General features: G+C 34.1%; 1 protein-coding gene across 4 annotated transcripts in view; it reads left to right on the top strand.

Annotated features, from left to right (window-relative positions):
• The window catches only part of NAA35 (N(alpha)-acetyltransferase 35, NatC auxiliary subunit), a 69,913-nt gene extending 50,348 nt beyond the window's left edge, over positions 1 to 19,565 (top strand). For 3 of the 4 annotated variants that reach the window (XM_023537781.1, XM_023537780.1, XM_011372069.2), the window contains exons 14-23: positions 1,129 to 1,235; positions 8,855 to 8,921; positions 10,222 to 10,320; positions 10,919 to 11,097; positions 12,609 to 12,745; positions 13,587 to 13,654; positions 14,708 to 14,848; positions 15,230 to 15,352; positions 18,213 to 18,293; positions 19,188 to 19,511. In XM_023537781.1, coding sequence (XP_023393549.1) covers positions 1,129 to 1,235; positions 8,855 to 8,921; positions 10,222 to 10,320; positions 10,919 to 11,097; positions 12,609 to 12,745; positions 13,587 to 13,654; positions 14,708 to 14,848; positions 15,230 to 15,352; positions 18,213 to 18,293; positions 19,188 to 19,247 — 1,062 coding nt within the window. In that variant the 3' untranslated portion in view covers positions 19,248 to 19,511. Of the gene's footprint in view, positions 1 to 1,128; positions 1,236 to 8,854; positions 8,922 to 10,221; positions 10,321 to 10,918; positions 11,098 to 12,608; positions 12,746 to 13,586; positions 13,655 to 14,707; positions 14,849 to 15,229; positions 15,353 to 18,212; positions 18,294 to 19,187 lie in introns of all 4 variants that reach the window. The other variant, XM_011372068.2, reaches the window with a different exon arrangement.
• Positions 19,566 to 19,665: the final 100 nt, after the last annotated feature.

Consider the following 19,665-nt stretch of genomic DNA (forward strand, 5'->3'; position numbering starts at 1 on the left):
GTGACTTTGGAAAAGGCAGAGAATTCTTAGGTGTGACATCAAAAGCACAATCCTTAAAAAAATGATAAATTGATAAATTTAAAACTTTAATTCTGTGGCATACACTTAAGAAAATGAAAAGAAACTACGCAGTGGGAGAAAGCATTTGCAAATCATGTCTGACAAAAGACTTGAATCTAGAACATATAAAGAACTCTATAAATATAATTTAAAAAACCCATAAAACCCAATTTTTAAAATGGACAAAAAATTTGAACACTTTGATATGAAAAAATATTCAGCATTATTAGTAATAGGGAAATGCCAGTTAAAACCACAATGAAATAATACTATACACCTTTCAGAATATCTTAAGTACAAAATACCAAGTGCTTGTAAGGATGCAATACGGATGAAAATGTGAAGTGCTACAGCCACTTTGGAAAACAATTTGGCAGATTCTTATAAAATTAAATCTACAAATCCTACCCTTGTTTACCTAAGAGATGTAGAATCTGATGTTCTCCTGAAAAACCCGTATGTGAATATTTAATAGCTGTTTGGTTTATGATCATCAAAAACTGGAAAAAACTCAGATGTGTTAGGAAATCAAGTAAGCTATAATGTACTAAATATTAAAATGCCCTGAGGTTGTTAAGGGGAGAAAATTAAATGCAAGTTATTAAATAATTATTTTAAATTTAATACTGTATGTATTAATCATTTATTTTTTCCAAGTTTGGAAAGTTTGTATGCGTTACAAAGTGTTCATTAGTGATAAAAATTGTTGACTGGCTTAATATTTATAACTACTTAATATTTAATAACTCAGGGAGCTCTACCTTATATATTAGTTCACTTGACATAGAATAGTCAGTTCATTTTGACTAGTTCAATATTACTCTTGGGAGATTTTTTTCCTGCACATTTTTTATTCTGCATAAGAATACACCTTAAATAGAGATTAATAAGTAAAACCCATTGTGGAGGCAGTGATTTATAAAAATTTTCCACCAACATTGTATATTTTAATCTCTTTTTATTCTGTGGTATTTATAAGAGGTATGCTCATGTCACACGGTATGGCAGCTATACGTACAATATGTCAGGATCGTGACAGCATTACTAATATATAACTTTTGTTTTAAGACCACTTTCCTGGTGGATAACAAAAAAGTCTTTGGAACTCATCTCATGCAAGACATGGTGAAAGATGCACTTCGGTCTTTTGTCAGTCCTCCGGTGCTTTCCCCGAAGTAAGTATCATAAGACATTACAGCATACGTATTTCTTAAAAGCCCAAATTCTCTGTCTTCTTTCTTTATAGCTAAGGCATAAAAACTATTGGAATCAAGTCTCTGTATAAAAAACATTCATAAAATTGATTTCTGTAACTGAAGTTTTTGCGAGGTTAACATTAGGTCTATTATGAAAAGCAAAACTTCCAAGGAGTTATCAGAAATTCAGTAAGTTTTATTGACTCTTACTACATGCAAAGCACTGTATTAGGTGGGCACTATGGGAAATAATTATAAAAATAAGGTCTCTTCTCAATGATCTGAGTTTACATAGAAATAGAAAATGCAGGTAATTGATTTTTAAATTATGTTCAGATAGTGTCACTAACCTGAAAACATGCTGTCATAAGAGGCTGGAAGGTATTTCAGGCAGAAACAATCATCATTTGAGTTGGCATTTTGAAAAATAAGTAGAATTTCTCCAGTGTAGAGGGAAGAAAAGTCTTTATTTCTTAAACGAACATAGGTGAAGACTGTATGAATTTATATATTATTAGAACAGTTTTTAGTGATTCAGCGTTCAATTTGTTGAATAAGTCATGCCACGTCTCACATAGAACTCCCTGGTAGCTTTCTTTCTTAGGTTGGGTTCCGCAGAAGCAGACCCTGAGACAAAGATTTATGTATACATAATTATAAAGTGTTCCCAGGAAAACCCAGTAGAGGTGTGGGCAAGAGAGACATGAAGAGTAAGAAAGCCACCCAAAGGTGTGCTCCATGGAAAGTTCCTCTGGTTCAGTCCTGTTAGGGAGCTCTGGAGACAGTGTAGGTTACACCTCAGAGTTGTCCTAGTCAGGGACAAAGGAGTTTGAGAATTTACCCACACACCTGTCAATTAAGAACTGCCCCTTAACTGGTAGGAAATAAATTCACAAGCATCCTCAGTGTTAGTTAATATTTGTCATTTCATTCACAGTAAAAGCCAAAATCTTTATGATTGAACCTTCAAGGCCCCATGTGCTCTAGGCTAGACCCCGTCCTGGTGCCTCTCTGACCTCATTCATCTCTTAGTTTTTCCCTTCACCGGCTTTGCTTCAGCCACACTGGCCTTCTTGCTATTTCTAGAACTTACAGGCTCTTTCTCATGGCCTTTACACAGGTTTGGGGGTGGAGGGCATTTTCCTCAAAAATTATCAGGGCTGACTCCCTCACTGCCTTCAAGTCTATTCAGTGTAAGGTATGTATTTTTAATAGGAAGCAAATCTGTAGTGATAATAGAGGTAAAGTTTTTAGCTAGGCTGATTCAGTAATACAAGTGAGAGATGAGGAAGGATTAAACTCTGGGAATATAAAAGAACAGATTTCAGTAGTAAAATTAATAGAAATAATTTCACTAGTAAAATTAATAGGATGTGACACCTAATTCAATAGGGAAAAAAGAAGGTAATTAAGTTGCTTTAAAAAAAAAATGATTATAGTAGTCCCCCCTTTCCCATGGGGGACCATTCTAGAACCCCCAGTGGACGCCTGAAACCGCAGATAGTCCCAAACCCTACATTTTTTCTTATATATACTTACTTTTTCACTTAAAGGATGCATATTAAACTATAGTTATCTGTGATGATAGCTCCCTTCCTGGAATTCTTTTAAGCAGTTAGGGGGGAAGTCGAAGTTTCTTCTTGAGTCTTTTGTTTCTTAAAAATAACCGGCTTAAAATAATATCTCAAAGAGGCATATTTTGGGGTGGCAAACTCTGCTCTCTTCCTTCACCAGACTCACTGTTCTTGAGCTTTGGGACCATTAAGTAAAACACAGTAGTTCCCACACCCCCACCCCTGCCCTTATCTGTGCCTTCATTTTCCACAGTTTCAGTTAGAAAAGTCAGTTATAGTCTGAAAATATTTAATGGAAAATTCCAGGAATAAAAAAATTCATAAGTTTCAAAGTGCGTACCGTTCTAAGTGGCATAATGAAAACTCAAGCTGTCCTGCTCTGTCCAGCCCAGGACATGAATCATCCTTTTGTCCATTGTGTCCACACTGTATATGCTACTCTCATGTTAGTCATTTAGTAGCCATCTCAGATATTAGATCAACTGTTGAGGTATCAGTGCTTGTGTTCTAGTAATTCTTATTAAGTGGAAAGGGTCAATACAGTACAATAAGATTTGAAAGAGAAAGAAACCACATAAACTATGAATTTTTTATTTGTGGAATTTTCTATGAAATGTGTTTGGACCACTGTTGACCACAGGAACCGTAGAAACAAATTGTGGATAAGGGGGGACTGCTTTATGTAAATAATATGTGGTCACACTTGAAAATTTAAACAATGCAGAAAAATAGGTGAAGAGTCATAAAAATCACCTAAAATCTTACCTCTAAGATAACTACATTTCGATGACCATCACCGTATATATCTTTGTTTATAAAGATACATATATGGCTTTATATAAATATGATCACATTAAACTGACTGTTTTTGTAAACTTTTATTTTGTGGATTGCTTTTTTAAATTAAATTATTTTTATTTAAAAATTATCTCTTTTTCACTCAGAGATACATCATGATTTTTTCTCATATTACCTGATATAGATCCAATTCTCTTTAATGGCTGCGAAATATTTCCTAATATGAATGTATTCTAAGGAGTAGCATTATTGAGTGGAGGGGCATGTGTAGTTTTAATTTTAATAGATATTGCCAGCTCGCATTCTAAAAGATCGTAACAATCATATTTCTACTAACAATATATGAGATTATACTTTCCTTGAGTACTGACCAGCAGTAGGTGTTATTCTTTTTTTCCCGTCTTTAATTCCCCTACACACAGTTCCACCCCTGCCATATGGATGTTGCTGTTTCCCCTTAAGAATTGAATCTTTGAAGGCGTTGCGTCTCCTTCCACACGCTTGCGGCGTGTACCTGGGGCCAGGTGCCCTGGGGCCTAGCGCACCCGTGGTATGGTCCGTGGCTCCACCGGGGGCACGAACCCAGGACCTTCTGCGTGTAAAGCAGATGTGATAACCACTACACTATGGAGCCACTCCCAGGTGTTATTCTTTTTTTTTTTTTCCAGTGTGTTGTGTAAGAAGCGATACCTCCTTGGAACTTTAATTTGAGCACCAATACAATATTGATTGGACATTTAAATTTTTTTAATTGCTTATTCATATTTTTTTCCCATTGACTTTTTTTGGAAAATTTCTAAGAACATATATTATGGGAGGTTAATCCTTTATCTGTGATAGGCACTGCAGATTTTTTTTTCTTAATCTTTCTTTTGCTACATTAAAATTTTTGCTTTCTGTAGTGATAATTTTTTATGAGTTTTGTTTTGTTTTTTTCGATCCTATGTAACTTTCAGCTTTCTCCTTTGAGATAATTTTCTCCAGCCCATATGTTGTACCACTAAATCTTATTAAATCTACTAAAATCTTCTTTTAGATATGTTTAGGGCTTTATTCTGTACCTTAAAAATTTTAATCCTTCTTAATTCTTTTCCTATAAATGATATGAAGATAGAAATTCAACTTGATTTCATTCTAGATAGACAGCCAATTGGGTGAGCACCATTTACAATATAAACCATCATTTCCCACTGGATTAAAAGGCTATCTTTGTTATACTTAAACCGTTATGTTTTGGAATTTATTTCAGTTCCAGTGGTAATATATATTTTCTGTATTGTGGCTTTGTCTTAAGTTTTAATATTTGTTAAGACATATTCTCCTGCATCATTCTTTTTCATTCTTTTGCAAGTAGCCGTCTAGTTTTCTCAGCACCATTTATTGAAGAGACTGTCCTTTCTCCATTGTATATTCTTGGCTCCTTTGTTAAAAATTAATTGGCCATATGTAACTTTACTGAATTAATTTATTCTAACCATTTGTTGGCGGGATCTTCAGGGTTTTCTACATGTAATATGTCACCTGCAAATAGAAACAGCTAAAAATTATTTAAATAGTGTTATGATTGAATATATCAAATATTCAGGTGTATAAACTGACAGACACCTGTACCACCATCCATTTAAAGCAACATTTTTATTACTAATTTTGTTTTTTATATATTTCCTTACTGATAAGAGAATTGATAAAATTTTATAAATACTGACTATGATTTAATACATTTTATTCTCTTATTTTATAAATATAATAAATTAGTACCTGCTGTTGCCAGGTGCTTTTCTGGATTCTAGGGTAAGGAAGGATATACCTGCTGACAAGGAGTTTACCTTTCAGTAGGAAAGACTAAACAGTAAATAAATTTCATAATGTCAGGTCATGATAAGTGCTATGTAGAAAGATAAAGTAAGATACAGGGATAGATGGTTCTCTTAGATATGAGAGTTGTGAAAGGCCACTTGGAAGTGGTAATATATGTGAGTGAACAGAGGGAGTGAGCCATGTAAGATTAGGGGGTGGAGCTACCTGACAGTCAACAAGTGAAAGGTCCCAGAGTAGGGCTGAGTTTAGCTATGAAGGAGCAGCTAATTTTAATGAATTAAATTAGTAGAGATACATAAAGCAGCAGTTCTCAAGCTTTTTTGTCTTAAGACCCTTTTACATTCTTAAAAGTTATTAAGGAACCAAATAGCTTTTATTTATAAGGGTCATATGTATTAACTCTTTAAAAAATAACAATAACCCATTACATATTAACATAAGTAACATTTTTATGGACAATAACTATGTTTTTAAGAAAAAATAGAAAAGTGGCATTGTTTTACATTTTGCCAAATCTCTTTCATGTCTGTCTTAATAGAAGATAGCTATACACTTGTGAGAGAATAAGTGCAAAAGGCAAATAACATCTTATTATTATGAAAATAGCTTTGACCTTGTGTTCTCCCCTGGAAGCATCTCAAGGACAGCCCTACCACTACCACAAGGGTAACCTAGGCCACATTTTGAAAACTGAGTAGACTTTCAAATCCTCTTTTCTACTGTATTCTTTCCTCTCACTCCAGTCCTTAAAGTTTGTATATATCACTCTTATGAATGCTTGTTCACTTTACCCAGATATATGTGTCCTTACACAATATATCAGTTTATTTTATGTTTTTAAATTTCGCTTAAGTTTTGTCACTTAAAAAAGTGCGACATCCTTTTGCAGCATTTATTTTTCAACTTTAATGTTTTGGAATCAACCAAGTTGATCCATGCAGACTTATTTCATTCATTAAAATCTACCCTTCGAAGATATTGCACTTCATTTTGCCAGTTCTCTACAATTAGATGTTTAACTTGTTTCTAATTTATCACTACTGAAATCAGTGCCGTAACGAACATCTTGAACATTTCCCCTTATGCACATAGGCTATATATATACTTAGAAATAGAATTGCTGAACATAGGGTATGTGCATCTTCAACTTAACTAATTGCGCGAAATTGCTTTCCAAAACAATTGGACCAATTCATACGCCAGCCAACAGTGTATAAGGATTCCAATTTCCCTGTAGTCTAGGCTTTGGCATTATTAGACTTAAATTTTTGACAATCTGATACATGTGAAATAGATCTGTATCTTAATTTGCATTTGCCTTTATTCAACAATCTTCCGTTAGCAATTAGATTACACATTGTCACTCATTATTATCCATTTAGATTTAACTATGGTCCATCTCATTATTTGTGGATTCCATATTTGCAAATTTGCCTACTTGCTAAAATGTATTTGTAACCCTCAAATCAGTTTTCACTCTGCTGTCATCATCTTCGTGGTCATGTGCAGAGTGGTAAAAAATTCAAGTCTCTTAACACATAGGTTGAACAAGGCAACCTTCTTCTTGCCTTCTTATTTCAGCCCTTATATTATAAATAACACTGTTAGGTGCCATGTTTTTGTGCTTTTTGTTGATGATTCCATAGTTTAAAATGTCCTCTGAGGGTAGTGATGTGCTGTGTAGTGTTCCTTACCACATGAAGACTGTGGTGCGCCTTACAGAGAGAATGTGTGTGTTGGATGCATGAGTTCAATGCTGTGAATCAACAACATACATTATGTACGGTGTCTTGAAACAGAAGTACACATAAAACAAGGTTATGTCTTGATCAGTTGATGATGAAAATGTGACCAGAGACTGGTAGGAACATAACCCCCATATTTTACCATAGCAGCAGTGTTTCAGTGTTCTCTATTTCAGTGTCCATGGCAACTTTATAGAAGAAAGCGATCACAAAACTATACTGAGAATGGACTATGTATATAGCAAAATTCATTGCATGGTAGCCTGTAGATGGTTTTAAAAATTCCAGTGTTACAGATAAGACATCTGATGCTGATCTGATTCTTTTTCCTTTGTAGTGATTTGATACTTTTTTTCTGGAGGATTGTAGTTTCTCTTTATTTTAGAAGTTCAAGAGTTTTACCAGAATGTTCATGTGTGATTTTCAGATAATCCTATCTGGAACTAAGTTATTAAAGTCTCAAGTCTTCAGTCAGACCATGTTTCCTATATTTTTATTTGATTATTACTTCACCTTCATCTCTTTTCCTCTTTGTCAGAGCTCCTCATATACTGTGTTCTTAAAATCTCTTCTCCATATCCCTCATGACATTTATTTGTTATTTTTGCTGTTTCGAGAAAGTTCTTCTTCTTGATCTTCAAGGCTACTTAGTGAGACTCTTTCATCTACTAAATTTTAAAATTTTTAAATTGTAGTTTTTAGATCCAGAAAACCTTTTTTTTTTTAATTGCTGTATTTTAGTCTCCTTCAGTAATTTTCTTACTGTAGAGATAAAAATGTAATGGACCTTCCAGCACTTCTATTTTGTGACCACCTATTTCAAGTGTTCTGCTTTTTCTTTCTCTTGGCTCCTACATGCACTGTAATTTTTCACTGCATCATCGTGGCTCTTTATCTTTGAGGCTCTGGTCACATTGCTCAGTTATGGCAACCTCTTAGGAACAGCAAGTTGTCAGCTCCTCTCAGTGCACCAGAAGATTGTCTGCTTCTCCCTATCTCCTTAGGTGCAAAGGCTACTGACCTCCCATCTCAGGGATAATAAAAGAATATCTTTCATCTATTAAGTCCCTGTAGTTCCTCTAGAGCCAGAAAGGTAGAAGATCCTTCCAGACTGCTCAGGAAGGCTGTTAGTCAGAAGCGATACTTTTAACTGAGATAAGGAATGCCACAGGAGAACCACTTTGTGAGGATGGAAGATGATGAGGTGCCCAGAGTCTAGATGATGATTTTGGCCAGTAGTTGGAAATGTAGATACATCTTGAAGAAATGAGGATTCTGTGTAGTGCTTTCTTTGTAAATTACTGTTATGAGCACAGTCCCTGAGAGTATCAGTTGTAGGAAAAATGACATTGGAGTAGGGTCAGGAAGCATGGAGCCTTGGAATTTTCCTTCTCTCATTGTTAATCTGATCTTATGCAATTCAACTCTAATTGTCCAAATTATAGAACTGAAGAAATTGAAAATAATGTATTTATTGTGTGAGCAACATAGTAATGTGAAATATTTCTTAATCTGATGCTACCAGTCTTCAACTTAGCAATGTATTTGATTCCATTTTCTCTTTTTTCCACCATCCCTGTCTGTTGGAGGCACGTACAGTAATCACGGCTTCTTTCTGTAGGCCAAATAGTTTGATTTTAATGACATGACTATTATCTTACAGGTGCTGCTTATATAATAATCACCAGGCTAAGGACTGTATTGACTCCTTTGTTACTCACTGTGTTCGGGTAAGAACTAAAATTTTAATCATTGTGAGGATACTTTAAAAATTGTGGGGCGTGATTCCTTCAATAACTTTAATTTGTGCTGTTTTCCATCTAATACTTCTTATTCATTTTCACTGAATAAATAGGAGGTTTCTGTCTTATGCTTCAGTAGATAGCTTCAATAACCCACAGTCTTCCTGGCAAGATTGTCAGATATGGAGGCATATTTGATGCCCTCTCAGAAGCACACAAACAGGATAAATTATGACCCCCATCTGGGAAAAGAGCAGTTGTTCATTTTTTTTAAATGGACTCAAAAACTTTACTTATTTTGACGTTATAAACAAGGAGTATTTGTAACCTCCCCAGGCAGTTACTTTTGTACTACCTTAATAAGATTATAGTAAAATTAAAATTATTAATTTAGATGAAATCACAAACTTTTTTCAAATCTCAAATAATTAGGAAAAAATTACAAACCTTGTGTTGGATTCAATTAATTATAAGTCATTCCTATTTAATTATAAGTTCTTTATAGAGAGCTCTTTTGGGCCTGATTCCAGTATTTGCAGGCAGCATGGTATGGTGAAAGGAGAATCAATAAAAGACCAGATTTCATTTTTTATCATTAATATTTTATCATAGGCAGATCACTTTACTTTTCTATAAATTTCTTAGTCTTTAAAAAGGTGAAATGTTAATAGCACCTCTATACCTCTTAAGAGGATAGGCTAGTTATTGATCAAATGAGATATCTGTCAAAGCATACCATTATAAAACAATATTATAGTTGAATTCATAATTCATACTTCCTAAATCAGAGCATCCTACTTTTCATGTGTATTATCTCATTAGTGACATATTATAGTATTTTATATGAGAATACTGTATAGAGAGAGTAGGAATAGAAGAATTTTTGTCAGAACTTATAGGTATTAGCCATTACTCAAGCGTTATAAGGCATTTTGGTATATTTAGAGCAACACAGAAATGTCAGCCTTCAATATTGCTTTTTGGCTTGAAATAAGCAGAAAAGGAAACTGTCCTCTTGAAATGGTTGGAAGATATCTAAAGATTGAAGGAAGATATTTTTGCTATAAAAACAAGTTTCATAAACAGTCACTTTCTTCTAGCTATTGATAAATACTGGTGTTGAATTCCTTAAAAAGAAACACCTATGTGAAAAATGACATAGGCATAATTCTTAAATACACAGCATTTTTTTCTTCCTAAAGCTAGATTTTGGAAACTTGGAATGTTAATTTTCTTTAGTATCAGGAAATTTCATATTGACAGTTAATAAATTGTATTTGTATTGCAGCCATTCTGTAGTCTTATTCAGATCCATGGACATAATAGGGCTCGACAGAGAGATAAGCTTGGTCATATTCTTGAGGAGTTTGCTACCTTGCAGGATGAGGTAAGAGCCAACAAATTGCCATCCTTATAATATTAAGCAGTTCATATACCTCGATCAGATTTTTAAGAATAGTTGTTTGGAACAATATTTTGACTATTTAATTTTTCAATATAATGAATTTTCTTTTCATTTACCGTGTAACAGTTTCATACCAAAGTAATAGTTTAGAAAAGGAAATAAAACAATCATCCAAACCGAGAAACAACTTAAATTATTTCTTTCGATAATCAGGATAAATTATAAAATATGTGTAGAATTATAGTTCTATAGCAAGTTCATATTATAGTAAAAATATATTAACCATAAGTAAAGTTGTGAACATCAGCAGTATTAATTAATAATATAACTAAAGACCTGAAGTCAATTATTTGGGTTTTTTTTTTTTGTCATATAAATTGGATGTCTTTTTAGTTTAAAGAGTTTTAGCTAAATGTTATCCATTGTGAAATGAGAAATTTGGGTAAACCTAACTAAAATGTATTTGAAAGTATGAATTCTTTAGGTGGCGAGACTTACATTTTCTGCTCATGCTATTTTTAGCTGTTTAATTCTCTCATTACCTATAAAGGAAAGTAAATGTTATATTTTATTCTGATAGGCAGAGAAGGTGGATGCAGCCCTTCACACTATGCTGTTAAAACAAGAACCCCAAAGGCAACATTTGGCCTGTTTAGGTACCTGGGTCCTTTACCATAACCTTCGAATTATGATACAGTATCTTCTAAGTGGCTTTGAATTGGAACTCTACAGCATGCATGAGTACTACTACATATACTGGTAAGAGAAAAATATGAGTTAAAATTGGTAGTAGCTGGAGTAGAAAAGATCTGGGAGAGTATCTGTAGAGTATAATTTCAAGGTACTTTTTCATTTGGTGTATTTTAACATTAGTTGTGGGACGATTGGAAAGTACTGAAAAGTAGCTCTACGTGATTTTGAACATCTTTAAGTACCTTAACACCACACAAATTTTTTTTCAGCCATTGAATATTTTCTTAAAAATTACTACTAAAAGTAGCACCAAGGTAACTGGATTAATTGAAGAGCTCTTATCTGTTTCTAGGGAGAAAAACTAACAACATATTTTGCCCTAACTTCAGTGAACTTAGATGCTAGCTGTGTAATGTACTTAAGTGAATTTAAGTTAAAAATTTGAACTAGATCTTCTGAGAAGAAATCATGGCTAAGATTATCATTGGGAGTATAATTGTTGCAAACTGTGGCCCTGAGGCTTTGTTTCAGGAGCTTTGGAGCTGATAAGAGATGATCCTCAGCAGAGTAGTTCTGTGCTTTCACTTGGAGATAAGGTAAAGAAACCTAGTAAGTGGATGCTTGAGAATATTTCAGGCATAGAAAAGCTGTTATAGAAAAAATAAAATTGTGCACTAATAAATTCAGTTATCTCAAATCTTTCTTAGTCTGGCAGAGTGTGGTGGTCATTTAAAAATAATAATGACCTATTGTTCATAACAAACTAAGTTTAGTATATTAGATATTAATATAGTTCATCTTTTTAATTCATTTAAATTATTTACATGAGTAAGTAAGATACTGTATGTTCGCTGGAATAACTTACGAAGAAAGGAAAGTAATTCTCTTCCACACTGTTGATGTGGTCTTATCATGGTTGCTGGGGTTCTCAACAGATAACTCTTAGCTATGAAAATTGAATTTCAACATCAACTATAGTAATATGAGAAAAATATTATTTGATATATTCTCCAACATTTATATAGATAACAAACAACTCTTAACCAGAAGGTCTTGATAGAGATAAATTTTGTTAACCCATAGTAGACACTGCTATTCAAAGAAGACAGTTGATGGGGGAAATGTTCAAGTTCATTCTTTGTGGTTTGAGGCAGCTCATTGGAAGCTTTTGCGCTCTTGATTGGATTTATTGGCTTTCTTGTAATTAACAGGAAAATAAAATATTTACTTAATAGGTTGAGGTGAAACGCATTCTGATATAGTGAAACCAGTGTAATGGACATTTGTTCCATGCATATATGATTATGAAGAAATCTTTTGTAAAGTTGTAAAACCATGTTGTTGTAGGAAATTAAACAAATTTTTCAGTATTGTATGGCAACATGGCTACAATAAAGGTCAAGTTAATTCCTTGTAATGCTCATTTCTTATATAATCTATCCGTTATCTGATTGGGTAATCTGTTTTTAAAAGACTTTATAGCATTATGGAAAACAACTGTTAGTACCAGTACATGTGTTGATAAAGCTATCTCATTTATACATTAACTATTAACTAACATTTTTTTATCCTTTAAGGTATCTCTCTGAATTCCTTTATGCATGGTTGATGTCGACATTAAGTCGTGCCGATGGCTCTCAAATGGCAGAGGAAAGAATAATGGAAGAGCAGCAGAAAGGCCGTAGCAGTAAAAAGACAAAGAAAAAGAAGAAAGGTGCTGTGGATTACTTTTAACCTTAAGAAAAAAATAACATTGCAGTACACTTTAATTTCTAAAAATAGATGAAGAGCTACCTCTGCCTCATAAGGGGTGAATTAGTCATAATTTAATTCTCCCCTGTCTTCTCTTTGGAAAGTAGAAGGTAAAAACCGAGCCCCAATATTAATGATACAAGTTTTTTGGCTTCCATTCCTTGTTTTGCTTTACTGCTTTGCAATTCCATGTGTCAGAGGACCTTAGGACAAGAAATAGGCAAATGGAGTGTGTAAGCAAGATAGGTCGAGGAACAAGACAGCAGGAGACCTTTGATCTTTTGACAGAAGGCTGACAGCTCAGGAGGGAAGTAGATCTGGAGTTGTGCTGTTATAGTCCGCGCAGAAAGATGATTACAGGGCGCCTCGATGCACCACTCAGGGACCATGAGGAGAAAGAAGTGTTTCTGAAGGACTGCTCTACTGATCACTTGTGGAAGGGAACAGATATTCCTACAATTGTTAAAAAATATTTCATATTTACTTAGGATTTCAATACTTGAAGTGGACTATTCAATAACCTTTCATGGGTTCCCTATTTAAGTCTCTGTATGATGAATTCAGAAGTTAAAATTACTTCATACTAGAATTTTATAGTTTTAGCTATTTGGGGAACATGATTTTTGTTTAGCCTTTCAGTTATATTTTATTATTTGTAGATTTGGCCATAAAATAATATTTATCCTGTAAGAAAAAAATGTTTAGAATTTAGTAAACAAGATAGGATTTTTTTTTAGATTTTTTCCTGCAATAATGCAAGAGGAAAGGGGAAAGAGTATGGATGATTTTCTTTCTAATTACAGTTCGCCCACTGAGCCGAGAGATCACAATGAGCCAGGCATATCAGAACATGTGTGCTGGAATGTTTAAGGTTAGTTGTTGACAATGAAGTTCTTTTTACTTTTTAGCTACATTACATTTAAATAGTTTAATTAAAATGAACTCTTTTCTGTGATTTTCTTTTCTGGATTCTAATTTCAACTTTATTTTTACTAACCATCGTTTGTAGTTACCTTTTTTCCAAGTCTAGTTGTTTTCATTAATTTGTTTACCAAACTTTTTTATTAAAAAGTATTGGGGTGACATTATTAAAATCAAGTTTCAAGTGTACAATTCAACAGCATGTCATATATATATATGGCATTGCGTATTCACCACCCATAGTTAAATTTCCTTCTGTTACCAAATATTTGACCCCTTTACTAAATATTTGAACCCATGTGGTGTGCCATATATCTTGTACTGAGTACACTACAGGATACCAAGTCTAATCAGATGTGATCCTTGTCTCAGGTGCCTAGAATGACAGGCCAGGTGGCATATGTGTGACACAGGTAATAGGAGAGGGAAGAGTTTACTTCTGATTGATGATTAGGAAAGGTTTCTTGGAAGAAATGGGGTTTGGATTTTTTTAGGAGTATATTACGAAGGAGGTAGGCTCCACAATGAATGGCTTAAACAAAAGAAGACATTTTCAAGGAGGTGTAGTATTAAGTTGTACTTGGCAATTCAGGAAATGATTTGAGGCACCCTTATGTTAAAATATATAGAACATGGACTCCTTGAAAAACAAGACCTATGCTTTTCTTACAAAAATCATATGCTACTTGTTTCTTCAGAAGTTTTTACTTGAAAGTTTCAAAGCTATTGTAAAGCATGAGGCATGGAAAAATAATGTGCATGTGGTATAATTTCACTGGGAAAAAAACAGTAACATAAACACTAGACCTTGAAAAGTTTTAATATAAAAGATGACATAACACAAAAAGGAATAGTGAAGCCAGTTTTTCTCTTCCTATTTCTGTACCTTAAATTGTTTTAGCTATGTGTAAATTGCTGTTTCTTATTTTCTTTTCTGACTTAAGGAGGATGTTCACTTTTTCATATTGATACCATCTTTTTTCTTATTCTCTTTTTCCTTTAGACCATGGTAGCATTTGATATGGATGGCAAAGTACGAAAACCCAAGTTTGAGCTGGATAGTGAACAAGTTCGATATGAGCACAGATTTGCTCCGTTCAACAGTGTAATGACACCACCACCAGTGCACTATCTACAGTTCAAGGTGAACCTGCTCATTAAAAACACCATAAAATATTTAGTCTTAGACCTTCTCAGAGATGTTTATACCTAGCCATTTTTTTAAAATAGTCAAATCAAACTATTGTTGGACCAGTGGGACAGGGCGATAAAATAGCAATTTAAATAATGTGAAAATTTTTCGGCTTCTTTTTGGATGCATTCATTATGTTAATAGTTATTTAAGTATGAATAGTATGAAGTAGTATATGAAGGTTGAGAATTTAATATTACACAGGAAAAAATAGGGACATGAGTGTTTGCTTCATTGTCTGTATATGACTGGATAGTCAATGTAGAATTATTTAAAAATGTGTATTAGAGTTCATATAACATGTTTTGAATAACAGTATTTCCCCCTTTGTAGGAAATGTCTGACCTCAATAAATACAGCCCTCCTCCTCAGTCTCCAGAACTGTATGTGGCAGCTAGTAAGCACTTTCAGCAGGCAAAAATGATATTGGAAAATATCCCAAACCCAGACCATGAGGTAAGACTGCAGTCACATTAATTCTAGAGGAAAAGCGTGGCAGGAAGTACATATCTTAACTACTGGATGATAGTTTATAAAAATGAACTTTATAGTATTAATGAAGCCTATCATGTTTCTGTCAAGGATGTCATATGGCTTTGCTAACCTAATCTTGTCATACTTAAAATTTTTTGATGAAAGAGCCGACATAAATACATCTTTTGTCTAAATTTGGAAATGAAGGCAAAGAGAAATTAAGACAGAACGGTGAAGTATGAAGAATAGAAATAAGATCCAGATTGATCCACGGCTCACAATGTTAAAAATTTTTATTTTAATCTATCATTTACTTTATTAAAATATAATTATATAAATCTTAAATCTAAAAAATGATCTGGTCAGTTATCACAGGCAGTAAAAACCACCTTATCCACTTGACCATTTAAAATAAATGTTTTGTTTTTTATGACTTTGAGATAACATTTTACAGAGGTTAGAACTTGCAAAATATTTTTAGGCTTTCATTATGTTCACAATTTGCTATATATCTAATTTTATTGAAATGCATTTATTCTGTAAATGAGAGTTAACTGTAATGCATACACTATTTTGGGGATTATATCTTGGTACGACCGCCATGGAAGAGCTATCTTTCAAAAATCACAAATGCTCAGGCAGTTGTTTCTTAGGGTTTTCTTATAGATACATGTGCACATGTGGGAAGTGAAGGAAATAATAAATATACAAGAATATTCACTGCAGCAGGATTTCTGATAGAAAACAAATGAAGAAACTTAAGTGTTCATTAACTGTTAAATTATGGTATATCACACAAGGGAATACTATGCAGCCTTTAAAAGAACAAAGGTCTTCATGTACTGTAATGGAGCGTTCTTCAGGATACAAGAAATGCAAAAAGCAGGGTACTAAACAGTGTATATAGTATGCTGCCATTTCAATCAAAAGGGGCGTGTATTTTCTTATATATTTCCAGAAATATATATAGAAAGACATGCATCTTGGGAGGGGAGCTGAGTGCCTTAAGGAATAGGGATAGGAGAGAAATGACTTCTTTAAAATCATATATAACCATGTAATAAATAAAAATGAAAGGGAGAAGTATAAAAATAAGACGAAGGTACTTATTCTAAGTGGCATGTTTCTTTTAGTGGACTTCATTTATTCAACAAATATTTGTTGAGTACCTACTATGCTTTCAACACTGTGGTAGATTCCAGCAGTGAAAACAAATCCCAGCCCTCCTAAAGGGTTGGGGAGAGTGGTAGCTTGCAGTGATAAGTAAATGAATGAATAGATAGGTAAAAATAAAATAGTATATTAGAAGATCACAAGTATTATGAAGAACTATCAAACTGGGAATGGGGATAGTGGCTGCTATAGGAGATGGAGAGGTAGAAAGGATTAGGCATTTGTAATAAAGTGGCCTTTGAGCAAATCTGGGAAAGTGAAGAAGGAAGTCAAGTGGCCATCCATGGATGGAGCCTCCTAGGGTATGGGATACACATGTGTAAAGGTGCCGAGGCAGGAGTGTGCCTGGAGTAAAGAACAGCTAGGACTAGTATGCTGGAATGGGATGGAAAAGGGTGAGCTCCTGGAGAGTTTTGAGTAGAGTGACCAGATCTATATTCTAAAGGACCATTCTGGCCACTTTGCTAAAAATTTTTCTCAGAGCACAACTCAATGCCATTATTTTTCTCAGAGCACAACTCAATGTTATCATGGACGTTGACAGTAAAATAGTACTTGCTTCAGTTAACTGTCTCATGATAGTTTCTTGGAGTACTGTTGCATAAGTGAGGGATGTTAGAAATGTTAGAGGGATGTTTGCTAAAAATAGACTGTGGCAGGGCTAAGGGTGGAAGCATGAGAACCAATTAGTAGGCCATAGTAACCCAGATGAGAGTTGGTGACAGTAGAAGTGATCAGAAGTCATCATGTTCTCTGTATATTTTAAGGTCAAGCCAACAGGGTTGATGGATGGATTGGCTTTTGGGTAAAAGGAGTCAAATATGATTTCAGAGTTTTTGGCCTGAGCACCAGGATGGATTGAGTCATGTGGGGAAAACTGCAGGTAGAGAGGCAGGGCTGGGAAGGTCAGAGCTCAGTTTTGGATATGCCTATTGGATGCCCAGGTGGAGCTGCCATCTAGGCGGGTGGATGTGTGATCATAGTCGAGGAGGAATGGTTCATGAACTTGGTATGTTTTTCAGAGAGAGGTCAGCAAGAAAATAACACTAGGAACTTTCTTACTGCAAATTGCACATTACTCCCCTCTTAAAGAGAAATGCAGTGCTCCATTATTCGTGTGTTCAAGTGAAGCCTTTTAGACAAGTGGTAGTCAGAAATAACAACAGTTAACACTTAAAGGATCCTACTACCTGCCAGGCCTGGTTCTTAGCCCAACATATATGAACTCATTTATTCCTCACAACAAATCCTTGTGGGGTAGGTTAAAATTATCTCCATTTTTACGGATGAAGAAACTGAGGAACAGAGAGGTTAGAGAACTTGCCAGAGGTTTCAGAGGTAGTTAAGTGGCAAAGCTGAAATTTGAAAGCAGACACCAACTCCAGAGTCCATGCCCCAAATACTCTCTTACAGTGCTGCCTTTGCAGGACTTTGCAGGCTCATGTTTTGTTTGTATGAGAGCGAGATACCATAACCCTTACAAATTTTCAGAGTCGACTAAAATAGAGTTCTATGTTACTAAAAGAAGTACGATATTTGTTCATATTTTTTATTTGCCTTAAAAAAAAAATCACCTTAAAATGTGCAAAGTTCCTATTAGTATCCATAATAATGACATTTTGATTCAATTTTATGTATGTTTGATAGCTAAATGTTGCTCATTGTTTAGGTCAATAGAATTTTAAAGGTTGCCAAACCCAACTTTGTGGTTATGAAATTATTGGCAGGAGGACACAAAAAGGAATCTAAGGTAAGTACATTGTGGGGAAAATAAATGGTCCAAAATTATTGTAAAACTTCACTTTTTTTCAATAAGATGTATAAGTATTATTACAAAAATTTTGAACACATAAAAATGATCACCCTAAAAGAGGTTGAGCAGCAGAAATTAACTAGAGCTTGCCATTTTGCCTTGAGACATGACATACATTTTGTCAACTAAAAATTTCAAAAGTCTGCCCTTCTGTTCCCCTCCATCCTCTTGTGTAAATTACTGATTGACTTGGGATAACAAAAAAATGTGTATAAGTACATTTATGGGAGAGATATTTAAAAAGTCATCTGCCTTTAGAAAGGTGAATGCTTCAGTAATTTTAAGACATTTTTAATGGTTCGGGAGATGAAACATTCCATGAGCTTCCTTGGTAATGTTATATCATCAGTGCTATATAAACATTTGACACAGAAGTTCTGCATTGGTTGGAAGCCAACTGCTGAGGCGTTTCTGGTGGCATATGCCCATTGTATGTATCTTTATTTGTTCACTCCCATTGTTTTTCTATCTTATCTCCTGCCCTGCTTTACCAGTGACTCTCATTTCATTGGTCAGTACTATCAGTGACTGGAAGTAAAAAAAACTTGCTGACCCATGATCTTTTCCTGTAATTAAAGTCTATTTTCCTGTGTTAACTATACTCTGAAGGTAAAAAACAGATGGTCAGAATGTTTTCTAATGAACTTCATAAATCCAGAGATAAGCTAATTTTTTCCCCTCCAGGTTAGTTCCTAACTTAATGGTTTTGTCATTAAACCAGTTTTTATCTCTGTGCTGCCTTGTCTTTAAAAATATAAAATTCTAAAATAAAAATTATCTTTATGTCCACATATTTGTTGGATACATTGATTTTTCTGATTTTCTTTATAGGTACCTCCCGAATTTGATTTCTCTGCTCACAAGTACTTTCCTGTTGTGAAACTTGTTTGAGACTGAAGGGTGACCATAAAAGGGTAAAATCGAATTTCAGATTCTATCCATCCATCAGTCTTACCACATAACATGAAGTGAAATGGATTTCTTGGATAACAACCCATTATAAGGAATACTTTTAATTTGACAGCGACATGAATGAAAACTGCTGTTTTAAAGTGGTTTATTATGTCCATGGATGAAACTGGTCTTGTTGAATGCATTGATGAGTGTTATATGGTTTTATTACAGATTTAATCATAAATCATTTTTTATGAATAAGATTGAGTGAAAATAGTGTTTGTAAAGGTTAATAAATTTCTTGACAAAAATGCACTACTGCATATGAAAAACAGTACTTTGTTGACACATGTTAAGAACTGAAGGTGTTTACTCTAACATTTGAGTAATTCAAACAAATCATCCAAAAGAAGTT

This window comes from Pteropus vampyrus, unplaced genomic scaffold (genome assembly GCF_000151845.1).
Source record: "Pteropus vampyrus isolate Shadow unplaced genomic scaffold, Pvam_2.0 Scaffold199, whole genome shotgun sequence".
Taxonomy (NCBI): domain Eukaryota; kingdom Metazoa; phylum Chordata; class Mammalia; order Chiroptera; family Pteropodidae; genus Pteropus; species Pteropus vampyrus.